Source organism: Erythranthe guttata, chromosome 13 (genome assembly GCF_056151865.1).
Source record: "Erythranthe guttata isolate IM_541 chromosome 13, IM_541, whole genome shotgun sequence".
In the NCBI taxonomy this organism is placed as follows: Eukaryota; Viridiplantae; Streptophyta; class Magnoliopsida; order Lamiales; family Phrymaceae; genus Erythranthe; species Erythranthe guttata.
In genome coordinates this window covers 18708214-18725887 of record NC_142545.1, presented here as the reverse complement: position 1 = coordinate 18725887, position 17674 = coordinate 18708214, and the positions used below count along the sequence as shown (strand labels likewise).

The 17674-nt window shown below is 33.9% G+C and overlaps 2 protein-coding genes and 1 pseudogene across 3 annotated transcripts; 1 reads left to right on the top strand and 2 right to left on the bottom strand.

Annotated features, from left to right (window-relative positions):
- Positions 1 to 871: 871 nt before the first annotated feature.
- OCT4 (organic cation/carnitine transporter4) lies at positions 872 to 4716 on the bottom strand. Its single transcript, XM_012972017.2, has 2 exons — positions 3792 to 4716; positions 872 to 2376 (listed from the first exon to the last, which is right to left on the bottom strand). The coding sequence occupies exons 1-2, from the start codon at positions 4234 to 4236 to the stop codon at positions 1217 to 1219; spliced, it is 1605 nt and encodes a 534-aa protein (XP_012827471.2). The 5' UTR covers positions 4237 to 4716; the 3' UTR covers positions 872 to 1216.
- Positions 4717 to 6442: 1726 nt separating this feature from the next.
- On the top strand, positions 6443 to 9006 carry LOC148766106 (germacrene-D synthase-like). Its single transcript, XM_088811747.1, has 7 exons — positions 6443 to 6658; positions 6775 to 7063; positions 7210 to 7594; positions 7679 to 7897; positions 8066 to 8204; positions 8301 to 8555; positions 8645 to 9006. The coding sequence occupies exons 1-7, from the start codon at positions 6521 to 6523 to the stop codon at positions 8927 to 8929; spliced, it is 1710 nt and encodes a 569-aa protein (XP_088667873.1). The 5' UTR covers positions 6443 to 6520; the 3' UTR covers positions 8930 to 9006.
- An 894-nt stretch (positions 9007 to 9900) lies between these two features.
- LOC105948712 (germacrene-D synthase-like) lies at positions 9901 to 12498 on the bottom strand (annotated as a pseudogene). The gene is made up of 7 exons (XR_016029073.1): positions 12303 to 12498; positions 11783 to 12062; positions 11270 to 11656; positions 10945 to 11163; positions 10654 to 10792; positions 10306 to 10560; positions 9901 to 10191 (listed from the first exon to the last, which is right to left on the bottom strand). The product of XR_016029073.1 is annotated as a germacrene-D synthase-like (transcript).
- Between the last annotated feature and the right edge of the window lie 5176 nt (positions 12499 to 17674).

The following is a 17674-nucleotide window of genomic DNA, read 5'->3' as shown; positions in this document are numbered from 1 at the left end:
GGGGAAGGAGGAGAAGAGATTGCTCGTACCAGCGCCGGAAAATCGCCGCCGCGTAGGGCGTAGGAGATCAGGGCGGTGGAGGGGCGGCCGCCGCCGTGAATGGCGGCCATCTCTGTCGTCGATTTCGGAAGATAATGTGTTGGTGGCTGAGAGGATCATCAATAACGGGGAACGGCCGGCGGAGAGATGGCGGAGAAGCCTCAAGGGGAAGGTTTCCTCCTCCGTGCCGCGGAGAGCTCGTTCCCTAGATAACTATCCTGTCAGGTAATTAACAACACGATCTCTAATTTTTAATTTGATTTTGGTAATATTCGAAATGCAAAAATTGTAATTCAGTGAGTTAATATTGTAATCCAACTTGAGTCAGCTAGATTGGATGCCGTATGACAAATTTGTGCATGAACGGTATTATTAAAGCTCTAAAGACATCTATCACATCCCTTATAATAATTGATTTTGTAATTTCGAGTATGATATATTTTGTGGAATAAAATCATGGATTTGTTTATTTTCAGACGAACGCAACTCATCATGCCGCCATTCGCTCCGATGCCGTTTATGTTTTGACGCGTTTCCAGGCAGTTTGCAGTTATGCACATATACCACAAAAGAAATTGTCTTCGTACCTGGAACAAGGAATTTGTACAGCATTTCTAACTTAGTTTCTCTTTCATTGGGATCCTCCTGTATTTCTAATGATGTGTGTATGTGCAGGTTTTTTTTTTCCAATATTTTTTTTTTAATGTAAAAATTCCTATTCAATGACCAATGTACAATGTATCGAAATTTCGTTTCTTTAATCTGATAATGAAATGTTCTCTCTCAAAAGTCTAAATTATTAAGAACACTTGAAAGTTGAAACCTCTTTCACTTAAAAAGAAAATGTGGTAAGAATTTACCACTAATTTATTTATTTATTTTTTGGTCAATAAACAGCTAATTAAACACATTAATAATACATTTTTCGTTTTTAAAATCAAAAGAACAATTAAATACAAGAATCAAGAACCCAACTGTTAACATGTCACATAAACGAAAGTCTGATACTACATCTAGTTATTTACTAGCCTAAATGGATTTCAAATCTAGATGTCATTAAATAACCATTCACTCAGCGCAGACATATACACGAGTGTGTGATTATATATCGATCGACAGTTGAAATCCACCAAATGTAACGTAAATAGCCAGGTGTAACATCTAAGTCAACTCGAGTTCAAGCATCGCCTTCTCCCTCCTCAATTCCGGCCATGGTATCATACAACGGCCTATTCAAAGTCTCCGGCAGAAAAAACGCCAACACACCTCCGACAATCCCACACACCCCAAAAACCAGAAACGGAACCCTCTCCCCTAAAACCACCACCACCGGCGCCAGAATCGCCCCCATCTGCGCCGCCTGAGTCGCGCACCCCAACGCCGCGTTCCTCACCACCGTCGGAAAAAGCTCCACCGTGTAAATAAACAGCAAATTGTAAGTCCCCGCCATCCCAAATATCCCCATTACACTACATACCATTCTCGCCGTTTTCCCAACTCCGAACGCCTTTATCAAACCTCCGACCAAGCAAAACCCCCCGCTGAACCACTGCGTCCCGATGGCTAACGGCTTCCGTCCGTACCTGTCGAGTAAGATCGCCGTTAAAAGAAACGCCGGCATCTCCCCCACCGCGTTGAGGAAAACGCTCAGGTAGATATTCGTGCCGAGATTCACCACGTTTAAACTCAGCCCGTAGTAGACAATCGAGCAGAAGAAATTGATAGAAACCGCGAGTAGAAGACGGATCCGCGTCAACGGCGAACGGAGCACGTCCAGAATAGATCCACCGGCGATTTCTTCCTCCTCCTCCGATTCGTTTCCGGTTTTCCCGTTCGCGTCCTCGTCGATGGCGAGGGTTACGCCGTCGTCGGGGAGAAAGTTTCCGTTCAATTCGGCGATACTGCGCATGGTTTGCATGGCGAGTCCCGTTTTGCCCCTGATGAGGTACCACCTGGGTGACTCGGAGACGAAAGGAATGAGGACGAAGAAAAGGAAGAGGATCGACGGAATGGAGGTGGCGAGATACAGCGACCGCCATGATCGGAATAAATAGGCTATGCCGGAGAGGGCGGCGATGCCGCCGGAGAAGAAGTAGAAAGTGGACATTCCGGCGACGCCGCGCTTGGATGGTCCGACGGGCTCGGTGGCGAGGACGAAGGCGCAGAGGCCGACGCCGCCGGTGCTGAAACCGGTGAGGAGGCGGAGGAGGGCGTAGATCCAGTAGTCTGGAGAGAGTGACGTCAGACATCCGAAAATGGCGTTCAAGAGGCATACTACTATTAGAGAGCCTTTCCTTCCCAGTTTTGAATCTGAAAGGTGGCCGAATACTCCAGCACCTTATAAAACAAATTACATATACCAACAAATATTTTTAATTATTTAAATAATTATGATTTGTATTAATGGATAATTAGTTGCACTATCTAGTTAATTAAAAGTTGCACCATCTAATTTTATTTTATATTCATTCAATACACAAAAGTAGAACAATTTTAAAAAAAATTTAAATTACACCCACACCCTCGAGGTACGCTTAAATAACTTTAAGGTCTCTGTGGAATCGATAATTACACTCACCCCTGAAATGTAGTTAGAAACTCTAACGAGATAATGCATTGGATGCATTATTCCGATAGGGTTCTAATGGACTATTACTTTTAGCTAGTGGTGGAGGTAACATAGAGTTATGGAGAGTTATGTAGTGACATGGTTCCCCCAATATTTCTTAAATCACTCGTAACTCTTTGTTGTTCTCCACCACTTCCTGAAACCAATAATCCGTTAGAACTCTATCGTAATAACATATCCAATGCATTATCCAATTAGAGTTTATAACTACGTTTCAAGGGAGTGAGTGTAATTATCGATACCTCAGGGATCTTAAAGTTATTTAAGCATACCTCAGGAGTGTGGATGTAATTTACCATAAACAAAATAGTTGAAAACAGAAAAAGTGAAGGCAATAACAGAAATTTTGTTAGAGAAAGCAAAATATAAATGGATAAAATTGGGAAGATGATGAAAAAGTAGTCAAGAAATCCGGCCAGGCAGTTCTTGATTATCTTTTGTGATGTTATCAGTGGCACGTTAATCTTATAATATAAGACAAATTAAATAACAAAAATACCGATTCAGTTATGTAATGTCTTTCACGTTCAATTTTAGGCGATTGAAGAGTTTTTTCGTTAAAAAAAAATACGTAGCTGAAGTATAATTGTAATTACGCAAATAAGAGATATTTTTTTTGATCATTGCCCAATAGTATATTATAAAATTTATTTTGGGATTTGATTCATTTTATTGTTGTCAATAAATTTTGTTTTAAAAGCTAATGCTACTACAATTTATGCCTCGTTATCTTTTGGAGTTTGAATTAAAAAACTTTCAGAATATTAATATAGTCCTGACAGGTCAATTTCCAATAATCATGCAAATAATCATTAAAAATTCCCACAAGGTACGTGTCAATTAACTCGACAATCATCACCCCATTAATTACAAAAAAACAATTGAACTTGGATAGACACGTGTATGTGCATACATATCTATAGTTTGATTAATTTTATATACTGAAATATTAATAAATTAAAAACATTATCCTAAATTATATATATTAAAAAAACATTTATATTAGTGATAATTAATTAAAGTTCTTAATTACGAGTTTTAAAGTAATTAACGACATATTCATCGATCGGTAATCCTAGATTCTAGAGAGAGAGAGAGAGGATAAGAGAAAAAAAAAACTGACCTATCATGCAGCCGCCGAAAAACAAGGCCTGCACCAACCCCACCTTGTATTTCTCCGAACAAATCAATCCAAACTCCGCCACCGTCGAGCTTCCTCGGCCGCCGGCCCACTCCCACGAACCGGGTTCCATCCCGCACACGCTCTTCGCCTCGGGCGAGCAGCCTCCGGCGGCGGCGCCGCCTGCCGTGCACCGCCACGACGGTTCACGGTCGGCGAATATGACGACCATGGTGTGGAACGCCTCGAGCGCCCACGCCATGTTCGTCAGCACGAAGTGCCGCAGCTGCCACCACCCGAACTCGCCGCAGTATTTCTTCAGCATGTCGTCTATGCATAGCCTCTCCATAGAATCTTTCTCCTCCGCCACCGCCGGTACTAGCAGCGGCGAACGGAGGTCCGGTTCGAAGGGAACCAATGATTCGGGATTCTTTGAGTTTTTCGACATTTTCCGGTTCGTTTTTGGTATAGAGGAATTTTGGGAGAATAAAATAAAATAGCGTTTATCGCTTTATATGTATAAGTAGGAGCTGAGCTGGAAAATGACTGTTGGTTATTTAAAATGGGTATATTTTAATCATTGGACTCTATCGATGGTAAAGTGACACGTGGATGAAATCCAGCCGTTGTTCTTCTGTCTTGTTTGGATGTCGAGATTGCTATTTGGGATAAAGCAAATATTGTTTGAGAAGATATTATATTTATAATACAATGGAAGTAATATTCCTAGGAATATATGAAGGTTCTAAAAGAGGTTCAGTTTGATACTTATGGTGGCTAGCAAGTGCCTACGTGGCAATATGGGAAATACCTTTGTACATGGGATTAATTAGAGAAAAGGAAAAATTAGATATTGAATCTAAAATTTGGATAACGATTTACAAAAAACAAACTCATTGAAAAGGAGATGTACGTCAAACGATTTTGTAGATGTGGTTTACATATAGTATAACACACACTCCTATATGTATATGTGCTTAGTGTTTATTTATATAAACCTATGGTAAAAAACGACCAGATGTAGCGTCTCTTAAGTTTATTGCAAACGACCGTGATGATTTATTTGAATATAAGTTAAGGATTTGAAATCACTAAGTAGCAAAATTACCTAAATATAAGTCTAATGAACTACCCGTGAGATCAGCGGCAAAGCCATAATTTCATTATTGGTGGTCGAATATACACCGAAATTATGTAAATTAAAAAAACTTATATTTAGTGACAACAATAATTTGTTTCAAGAGGGGCGAGTTTAGGATTCTAATATAGGGTGAGTTTAAATAATTTTCATTTTTTAATGTTAAAATTTGTGTGTGACAAAACAAATTAGGGAATGATTTCCATGAATATATAATACAAGGTGAATTTCAAACCTGTTACAATAATTAAAATATATTTTGAAGATTGCTGATTAAAAAATGCGGTATATTTATTTATTTTCAATTTAGGACCAAGATCATATGTTAATATGGTATTGGGCCAGATCCCATTATTTGTCATCTTTATAATGGGCCTATTATGCTGGTTAGGTCCAAACAAGAATTAAGCCCCTTAATTTTTTTCAATAAAAATAATAATAAATACTCTCTCAGTTCTCACAAGTTTAAAATTCGCGTGGTCTTTAACATAACAATTTTATTTGCTAAGATAGTAAACGAAGTAACGTAATTTAAATAGATATATATATATATATATATATATATATATATATATATATATATATATATATATATATATATATATATATAGTCACAACTGTTAGGGTCCGATTACTAGCTAGTTCCTCGATTTTTAATTCTAATATAATTCTTTAATCTCCTCCTATAATTATTACAAAGCTCATTAATCAAGATACGTAATATTATATTCTTTGAGTTCTCACAAGCTCTTAGTTTCTCTTTTCACGATTTCTGACTTGAGCGTCAGAGAGTTCTCGCCTGAAAGTGAGATCACGTGACTCGTATTTAGGTTTAATTTGTTTGTAAGAAAATGTGATTATTAATTTGTCCAAGAGAATATTCCGTCACTTTCAATGTTCCAAACGTTTTACGTTGCCAAACATGTTTTAGTAATTCCATGATCCAAATCTAACACGGCTTTTATGACATGGACTTGACATATATATATAAAATGACCCTACTCATTTCGACAGATCATCACATATAAATATTCAATTGAATTATATATGTTTGTTAATTTAATGATGTAAAACATATAAATTTTCGAACATTATATTTATAATAGACAAAAATATTCTATCGACTAATAATGTTAACAAAATATTGTTGCATGATTTTTTAAACATGCATGCTTGATATCATCTTATAAAAAATTTACGAAATAAATATTTGATTAAATTAATCAAATAACATTAATAGTATGTCGAAAAAAAAATTTAGAAAAAAAATAAAAATAAAACTCAATATTAATAATTTATAAAAAAAATCTGGGGGAGGACCACAGCCTATTTGTCTGATATATCATATGCCCCGTTAACGTTAAACATCCATCAATGTGTTGAACATTGTTTCAAATATTTTACTCGTGTGGCATTATATTATTCTGCCATGCATGATTGATTATTTTGCTTTTCAAATGTGTGTGCAGATAGGTATATATAAATACCTACACCATATTGCTTCAAATTAATACAATCAAATAATTATAAACAATAATACAATTATTAATATATATTTTCCTAGCTAGCTAGTTCAAGTGTAATTAAAATATATATGCAAATGTCTCAATTATCGTCAGCTGTTCCGATTTCACCGAGCAATGCGTGTTTGGAGGATGCTCGTCGTCGATCCGTGACTTATCATCCATCTGTTTGGGGATATCATTTTCTTCAATATACTTCTTATGTCACGGTATAATTAATTAATTTAATTTAATTTGAGATTTCATTATAAGTTAACTATGTTAATCTATTAATTTTGGTGATTTGTGTTACATACATGTTAATTAATCTTAATTATTTGTGCAGGAAATATCTGTGGCTGAAAATGAAGATCTCGAAAGCCAGAAAGCAACGGTGAGGAATTTGTTGGTGTCACAAATCCAAGATGATTCATCATCACCTCATAAAAAGTTGCAACTCATTGATGCAATCCAACGACTAGGAGTGGCTTATCATTTTGAAGATGAAATCGAAAAAACGTTGCGTTACATATACGAGACTTACGAATACGTTGGCGAAGACAACAATGATAATCTCCATTTTGTTGCTCTTCGCTTTCGTTTGCTTAGACAACAAGGCTACTACGTACCATGCGGTGAGATTTTAACTAATTAATTACACTCATGCATTAATTATATTATTTAAGTGAAACTTCTCTCAATTAAATCATCATAATATATATACATATATAGTTTATTGATTAACTAATTAACTTTATCCATTTTAATAACTAATTAACAGATGTGTTCAACAAATTCATGGATGGAGATGGGAATTTCAAGGAGTCAATAGCAAATAACATCGAAGCAATTTTGAGTTTATACGAGGCGGCTCATCTTGGAATAAACGGTGGGGATATTCTCGACAAAGCGATCTCGTTTTGCACGTCTTTTCTCGAGTCGTATCTGGTCGATCATAAGAACAATATTAATATTTATCTTGCTAAACAAGTTAGTGAGGCTTTGGATATCCCAATTCACAAAAGCGTGATTAGATTGGGAGCCAGGAAATTCATTTCTATTTACCAAGAAAACGAATCCCACAATAAAACGCTATTGCAATTCGCGAAATTGGACTTCAACATCGTACAAAAGATACATCAGAAAGAGGTCGGCGATCTTACGAGGTACGTTGTATAGTGTAATTTAATCAATTAATTTGCATTTAGATTAATAAATGCAGATTAAATTAAAGATTTAAATGATTGTAGGTGGTGGAAGGATTTAGATTTTGCAAATAAATTGCCATTTGCAAGAGATAGAATGGTGGAATGCTATTTTTGGACATTAGCAGTCTACTTCGAGCCGAAATACAATGTTGCAAGAACAATACTAACCAAAATAATTGCTTTGGCTTCGGTGGCTGACGACATTTACGATGTCCACGGAACCCTAGACGAACTCGAGCTTTTCACCGATTTCATCCAAAGGTAAATCAGATCAATTAAACTTTGCATCTCAAAAAACTTGGTTTATAAGAATAATAATCTAATTAATATTAGCAAATAATTAGATATTATTTGATTTTTCTTCCCAAAAAAAATATTTTTTTGATGATATATTTATCATAATTATTATTTTATATATATGATTTCCAGTTGGGATGTTAGTGCATTGGAGCAATTGCCTCAGTATATGAGAATATATTCCAGAGCCCTCTTAGATGTTTATGATGAAATTGAAGATGAAATGACAAAAATAGACACATCATATCGTCTCCATTATGCAAAACAAGAGGTAATAATCTTGATGATCAATACTGAACATATAGATAGCTACAATATATAATTGAATATTTCAGGAAAAACAATTAAAAATGCAATATGCATGCAGATGAAAAAACTGATGAGGGCATATTTGGAAGAAGCAAAATGGTGTTACAGTAATTATATGCCAAGTACAATGGAAGAGTATATGAAGGTGGCAGTCGTAAGCTCCGGATATATGATGGCGTCTACGCTGTCGTTGGTTGGTATGGAAGAAAATACAGTCACAAAGGAACACTTTGATTGGATCACATCTGAACCGTTGATCGTACGAGCAGCATGCACCGTCGCCAGATTAATGGACGACATCGTAGGATACGGGGTAATTAATTAATTAATTAATTGATCTTGGAATTAATAATTTGATTTTAGTACTTTTGATCAACTGTTTTTTTTTATATATAAAAATAGTGTGAAGAGAAAATATCAGCAGTGGATTGTTATATGAACGAAAATGGTTGCTCGGAAGCGGAAACTATTGCGGAGCTTGGAAAGCGAGTGAAGAAAGCAAGGAAGGATATAAACAAAGAATGCATTAGTACTACGGCCTCCGATCTCCCAATCGTTTTGCGTGTTCTTAATCTCACTCGTCTGATCGATCTTCTCTACAGTGGCGAAGATGGATATACCAACTCCAAAACTAAGACGAAAGAGATTATAAAAAGTGTACTCGTTGAGCCTTTTACAATTAATTGAATGTGTGTGTAATTTGCTTAAGACTGATTAAATTGTGTTGTTTTTTGTTTTTGAAATAATTAGCATGAATCCCTATGAAATTTAATCAAAGTCAATAAAGCCTCTACGAGTTTGCCTACTCGCATAATATGCGACCGGGGTTCGGTTATTGAAGTGATAAGACCTAAATACCCTTTAAATTATTAATTTCGATAATAATTAAGCCCTAGAATGAAGTTTTCAACATTTTTAATTCAGTCCCTTCAAGTTTCAAAAAATCATCTTCGCCCTTAAGATAGGGGAATAAAGTGCAATTTTCCCATTTAGACAAACGGCTGAATAAAGAGGAAGGGCAAACCTCCGGCAGCGGATAAAGACGATTCAGATGATAGGATTGTAGAGCACATTTAAACTCATTCTTCTCTCTAGATCTTGGATCCAAAAAAATAGTGGAAAAAGTTCTAAGCTTCAAGCTCGTTTTTCTTCCGCAAAACCCAACAACAACCATCGAAAATCCCTGAAAATATCTGCCCTCCTCGATAATTTTCAGGAAAAAAAAAAATCCACCAAAAAAGTTCAAATTTTCACATTTTTCCGGTGTCCTCTCCGGTTATAGCCTTATAGGTTTACATGGCTACCAAATTCTTCGAATTTGTGAGTGTAGACGACCATGGTGGGTGGCGGAAAAGAGATGTAGATTGGGACGGATAAGGACACGTGGAAGATAGTTTGTTTTTTTATTTTGTTTTATGTTTTATTTTAATGAGCATAGCATAGTCATTTCCTTAAAATCAACGCACTTATTTCTGCAGGGACAGCAGACGAAATAAATAAAATGATACAAACGGAATAATTGATAATATATTTAAATGAGGACTTTTCCAGCAATTAAACATTACACAAGGGAGGTCTGTGCTAAATGCTAATACCTCCCGGAAATTAATTATGCAGAAAAAAACAACACAATTTAATCAGTAATAAGCAAATTACGCACACATTCAATTAATCGAAAGAGGCTCAACGAGTACACTTTTTATAATCTCTTTCGTCTTAGTTTTGGAGTTGGTATATCCATCTTCGTCACTGTAGAGAAGATGGATCAGACGAGTGAGATTAAGAACACGCAAAACGATTGGGAGATCGGAGGCCGTAGTACTAATGCACTCTTTATTTATATCCTTCCTTGCTGTCTTCACTTGCTTTCCAAGCTCCGCAATAGCTTCCGTTTTCGAGCAACCGTTTTCCTTCATGTAACAATCCACTGCTGATATTTTCTCTTCACACTTTTTGTACAAAAAAAATATCATTCAAAATTAAATTACTACAATTCAAATATTTATAATTCCAAACATTAAATTTTAATTAGTGAATTATAATTACACTATACATTATATTACCTCGTATCCTACGATGTCGTCCATTAATCTGGCGACGGTGCTTGATGCTCGTACGATCAACGGTTCAGATGTGATCCAATCAAAGTGTTCATTTGTGACTGTATTTTCGTCCATACCAACCAACGATAGCGTAGACGCCATCATATATCCAGCGCTTACGAGTGACACCTTCATGTACTCTTCCATCGTACTTGGCGTGTAATTACTGTAACACCATTTCGCTTCTTCCAAATATGCCCTCATCAGTTTTTTCATCTGCATGTAGCAAATTTCATGGTTAATCGTTTCCCCCCGAAATATTCAATTATATATTGTAGCTATATGTTCGGTATCGATCAAGATTATTACCTCTTCTTTAGCATAATGGAGACGGTATGATGTGCCTATTTTTGTCATTTCATCTTCAATCTCATCATAAACATCTAAGAGTGCTGTGGAATATATTCTCATATACTGAGGCAATTGCTCCAATGCACTAACATCCCAACTAGAAATCATACATCAAAAATATATATAAAAAACAAAAAAATAATCGGGAAGAAAAATCAAATAATATCTAATTATTTGCTAATAGTTAATTAGATTATTATTCTTATAAAATAAGTTTTTTGAGATGCAAATTTAATTGATCTGATTTACCTTTGGATGAAATCGGTGAAAAGCTCGAGTTCGTCTAGGGTTCCGTGGACATCGTAAATATCGTCAGCAATCGAAGCCAAAGCAATTATTTTGGTTAGTATTGTTCTTGCAACATTGTATTTCGGCTCGAAGTAGACTGCTAAGATCCAGAAATAGCATTCCACCATTCTATCTCTTGCAAATGGTAACTTATTTGCAAAGTCTAATTCCTTCCACCACCTACAATCATTTCAATCAAATTAATTAATTAAATTACACTATACATAGTGTAATAATAATAATTAATTTGTTGTTACATTGGCATGCTAATCAACTACGTACGTACCTAGTAAGAACGCCGAGCTCTTTCTGATGTATCTTTTGTATTATGTTGAAGTCCAATTTCGCAAAATTCAGTAGTGTTTTTTATCGTGGGATTCGTTTTCTTGGTAAATTGAAATGAATTTCATGGCTCCCAATCTAATCACGCTTTTGTGAATTGGGTTATCCAAAGCCTCACTAACTTGTTTAGCAAGATAAATATTATTGTTCTTTTGATCGACCAAATACGACTCGAGAAAAGACGTGCAAAACGAGATCGCTTTGTCGAGAATATCCTCACCGCCTATTCCAAGATGAGCCGCCTCGTATAAGCTTAAAACCCCTTGCACATTATTTGCTGTTATTGACTCCTTGAAATCCCCTTCTTCGTCGATGAATTTGTTGAACACATCTGTTAATTAATTAACGAACAGATAATCAATTATTAACCATGCATGGTCAGAGATTTATCACACTAATTAATATTATGTCATTATATATAGTCTAAAACAATATTAATTTAATTTTAAAATCTCACCACATGGCACATAGTGACCTTGTTGTCTAAGCAAACGAAAGCGAAGAGCAACAAAATGGAGATCGTTATTATTAGTGTTGTCTTCGCCGCTATCGTACATGCGTCGTAGTGATTTTTCGATTTCATCTTCGAAATGATAAGCCACTCCTAGCCGTTGGATTGCATCAATGAGTTGCAATTTATGAACTAATGAATCATCTTCCATTTGTGCTGCCGTCAGCAAATTCCTCACCGTTTCTTTCTGTCTTTCGAGCTCTTCCTTTTCCGGAACAGATATTTCCTGCATATAATTAATAATTAATTACAGAATTAATTACTGGCAACATATATGAAGAAAAGAATAATAATATAATTAAGCTACTAGCTAATGCATATCAATAGTACTGGAATTATAAAGTGACAGAAAATAAGGAAAAAAAAAAGGTAAAAAAATCTCTAAAAACGACAGTTAATTAGAAACGACGACCGAAATAAGTAACGCAATAACAAGTTCTGAAAAATAATTAGGGTAATTAATTACATGAGAAGTGTATCTGAGAAAATGGTTTCCCCAAACAGATGGATGATACGTGACGGATCGACGAGCATCTGATATACGACATCGATTAATATTAATGTTTGGTGGTGAGGTCGGAACAGCTGATGTAATATTCAATGGATACATTATTTCTTGTTATAACTGGAAGAAGTATATATAAAAGCAAAGAGAGAGATAGTTGTTTGGTACGATGTAGTATTTGTTTTGCTGCTATTTATAGACCATGTACTTGGAAATTTAGGTGCAGTACTTTTAATTAATTTATTTTCACAAACCCTAATTTTCGAAAACAATATTATATATATAATTAGTCAGAGACGCTCTAAATTAAACATTAATTAGTTAGTGTGTAAGCTCGCCTGCTTGAGTGTGGATTAATGTGCTCAGGGGCGGTAATTGCAAGGGGCACTGTTGACCCACCAAGAAAAAAAATAGGGTAAATTACACCGACACCCCTGAGGTATGCTTAAATAACTTTAAGGTCTATGTGGTATCGATAACTACACTCACCCCCTTGAAACGTAGTTATAAACTCTAATGGGATAATGCATTGGATACGTTATTACGATAGAGTTCTAACGGACTATTGGTTTCAGGAAGTGGTGGAGACAACAAAGAGTTATGCGTGATTTAAGAAATATTGTGGGAGCCATGTCACCCCATAACTCCCCATAACTCTATGTTATCTCCACCACTTGCTAAAAGTAATAGTCCATTAGAATCATATCGGAATAATGTATCCAATGCATCATCCCGTTAGAGTTTTTAACTACGTTTCAGGGGGTGAGTGTAATTATCGATATCATAGGGACCTTAAAATTATTTAAGCATACCACAGGGGTGTGGGTGTAATTTACCCAAAAAAATATATATTTTCTTAGATATTTGGTATTTTATTTTTTGAATATTACTTTTGGCTCCCCAAAGTTTTTGTAAATATGTGTCTTAATCATTATTTTTCTAGTTTCTTCTCCATAATCTTATATAAATTATAGATAAATATATCATATTTAATATAAAAATATAAAATAAGATGCTTAAAACTTGTATTGTTTTAAATAAAATTTATGAATATTACTTGTTTTTGATTTTTTTTTTATCAATGCCTTGAGATCGTGCCATGAATCCCCGAAATATTAAGTGCAATACATTATTAGAATAATTTGAATTAATTAGAATTTTCTGTGATGATTAAAATATGATATAATTATAATATATATGATATTTTAATTAAAAATTAGTAATATAAACTTATTTTTTGCAATGTTTTGTGAATCTAAATTTTTTTATCTGCTTAGATATTTTATTAATTAATTAACATTTCTTAATTTTGTTTCTAATTATAACTTACGTGTCTGAATCTTGAAAAACTTACAGATGCATGCATGATACAGAAACTGGGGTTGTAACAGTATTTTCTGGTGAATATTATAAGAGATCGTGATTTTTTTTTGAATAATCTCATGTAAATTACAATATTTATTTTTTCTTATCCGAATCTTGTATTAGAAGGTTATTCATATAATTAATAGTTTATATTAAGTGCTGGGGTTTATAAGTATTGTACGTACGTACGTACATGCATGTGTGCTGAAATTTGAATCATTTTCTCTAATTAACCTAAAACTTCTGAACATTTGTTAAATTATTTTTAGAATATCTATCAATAAAAATTGTATTTTACGATCATTGATCAGTTATAAAACTTTTTAAAATTTCCTAACAATTTGTAAAAAAGCGATTTTGAGGAGGATCGGGGGAGGCAGATGAAAGTAGCGAAGACCGGTTTTTTGGTAGTGGAATGAGGATGAAGAGGGCTTTAATTGTTTTTGAAAATATTATGACTTAATTGAAATTTTGAAAGTTTTATTTTGGGGTGAATTTGTAATTATCAAAAAATTTAATTGAAAGGGTATGAGGTCTTTTCAAGTAAAAAAAAAAAAAAAAACCCTTAGTCGCATATATGGCGAGTGTGCGAAGCGCACTGCGCACGATCAACTTGTAAGGGCCTCATGAATTTAACAAACTTTCACGTGGGGCACTTGCTAATTCTTTTAATACAGGGATGCTCTTTGCAAATAACCCAACAAATTATGCACAATAACTAAATACAGAAGTGATCCATGAAAATCTTATTTAAATTAAATAAAAATATATAAACACCTCCGTACCGCTACTTCTGAGCTAAGTTAAGTGTACGTTAGCCTAGTTGAGCATGCAATGCATGGATTATTGTGCACCTTTTCCACCTACCAAAGAAATGTTAATTTAAGTTACAAGTGTCACATATTTGAATCATTTAATCAACAACATGATTTTTGTTTACATACTTTATTATCACTAGCTATATATATATATATATATGAGTAAACTACAAAAACTACCCCTGTGTAATCTCGAAATAGCAAAAACCCCCCTGTGATAAATAAACTAGCAAAAACCTCCCCCATGAAATTATTTAAATAGCAAAAACCCCCCTATGGAACTATTTGAGGGTTGACTTGATATAAAAAGACACAAATACCCCTGGAGTCTTGCAATTAATAAATTCTTATATTTTATAAATATTTTAATTATTTTATTTAAAAAATAATCAATTTAGTTGTTTACTATTTTTTTTAATTTCTAAACAAACAAATTAAAAAGAATAAATATACATATAATATGTATATATATAAATACATTTTGAGGGACAATTTTGTCATTTCAAGTCTAAAAAATCAGCTAGGGGGGATTTTGCCTTTGACTAAATTTCACAGGGGGGTTTTTGCTAGTTTATTTATCACAGGGGGGTTTTCGCTATTTCAAGATAACACAGGGGTAGTATTTGCAGTTTACTCATATATATATATATATATATAGTTCTACTCCTTTAACAATATTTTAGATCGCACCGGGGCCGAGAAACTTTTACATACCAGTTGAAACCGTGTCGGTTTTATCAGTCAATCGACCATTTTCGATCATGATAATTAATCGACCATGTACTTGGACTGATAATTTTAACCGATTCACTTATAAATAGGTTGGTCGGTGAATTTAAGTTTACTTAGTTGACATTTTTTAATAATAAAAATTATATTATTTTTTTAAAATTTTAATTCTTGTTATTAAAAGTTAAAATAATATATAATATAAAAGAGATTAAATTCTGAGCGGATCAGCCGATATTTAATATAAATTGGATTCCACTAATTTTTTGACATGTGACACTCTTAAATCTTAACTCTTATAAATCATGCTGATTATAATTAGGGTTAGATGGGTTACAGGTTATGCTGTTTTTTTTTTCCAATTATTAGAATCCTATTTTTATTTAAACTATCCACGTGTCAATCATCCTATAGCATCCGTTTTTCTTTTAAAACAAGTCATCCGGTCTAAATTTGCACCCAATATAGAAGTCAAAAACTCAAAATATAATTTTTTTTCGTAAAGACGGTATAAATTTTGGATCCTTCAATTTTTCTGTTTTTCTCCCTACTATTATACAAATATATATATATTTTTTTCATATTTATTATTAGAATATAAAATATTTTCATAAAAAACATATACTATTTTAAATAAAATCTATAAATGTTCACTTATTTTGGATTTTTTTTATTTTTTTTTGTGAATTTCTCTAAAATAAATTATCACACCCTCTATTGTATTATTTTGGAAAAAAAATTCGACCCCTTATAAAATGTCTTGAGTCTAGGGGTTTAAACAAATCGAGCTCGCCATATTTTTCGAGCTCGAGTCAAATTTATTATTTAAGATTCCCGACCAGTAATACACGTTATTGACGTGGATATTTTTCATATATCATATAATAAAGCTTGTAAGTTGGTCTAATTAATTGTTACTGTAAATTACTATTGAGATCCTCTATGAGACCATGAATTAATGATTTTTTAAACAACTAATTAAAGCTTGAGCCCTATTTGCGTGTACTTTATATATATATATATATAAGAGTAGGGAAATTAGATGCTACATCTGGTTATATACACTGAGTGAATTTTAATCGTAGATCTACATGTAATCACACACATATAACAAACATACACATGTTTATGTGTGCTTGGTGGGTATATAGTTATTTAATCAAATCTACGGTTCAAATCGCCCCGATATAAATAACAAGGTGTAGCATCTAAATGCAATTTGCAGATGAAAAAATTGATGAGGGCATATATGGAAGGAGCAAAATGGTGTTATAGTAAGTATATGCCGAGTACGATGGAAGAGTATATGAAGGTAGCAATCGTAGGCGCTGGATATATGATGGCAACAACGTCTACTCTATCGTTGGTTGTTATGGAAGAAAATATAGTCACAAGTGAACACTTTGATTGGATCACATCTGAACCGTTGATTGTACGAGCATCATGCACCGTCGCCAGATTAATGGACGACATCGTAGGATACGGGTTATTTAATTAATTAATTGATCTTGGAATTAATAATTTGATATTAGTACTTTTGCCTTAGTATTAATGCAGCCTCTGATCTACCAATCGTTTTGCGTGTTCTTAATCTCACTCGTATGATCGATCTTCTTTACAATGGCGAAGATGGATATACCAACTCCAAAACGAAAACGAAAGAAATTATAACAAGTGTACTCGTTGAGCCCGTTACGATTTGAAAACTACGCGTAGTGAGTAAAGAAGATCAATATTATGTTTACTGATTAATTGGAAACATACAATTTCTTGATGTGTTTTATCATAAAGTTTCATTATTGGAATAATCTGAATTCAATTTTTAGAATTTTATCATAAAAGTATTTGTTGGGAAAATTGGTTAAAAATGGTGTCATGAACATTTTTTTATCAAGGGTTAATGGCAAATAGGCTCATGACAAGGACACTTAATTAAAAGAGGGACATCGAACTTTTTTATCTTTCAAATAAATCGAGCCCATTCAAACTTATTTGCAAATAAGGAAAATCCTTTTATATATACCAAAATTACCCCCAATTCATTGAAACCCAATTTAACTCCAATTTCATGATTTACACCCCAATTTAGCCCAATTTCATCAATTAACTAATTTTAACCCTAATTTTAATTTTGACCCGCCATAACCGGAGACCGCCGGTTGCCGCCGTTGACCGGCGTTGACCGCCGGTCTCCGGCGTTGATTTTTTTTTTATCCTGAAATTTTTTTCCGGCCGGTTAATTGCCGTTGAACGCCGGGTCTCTGGCGTTAACTTTTTTTTTTCTTAAAAAAATATTTTAATTAATATTACTGTCTTGGCTGCTAAATTACTGTCTTCGGCAGTTATTTAACTGTCGGAGACAGTAATTTAACTGTTAATTGACTTTTTTTTTTTTCTTCAAAAATATTTTAATTAATATTA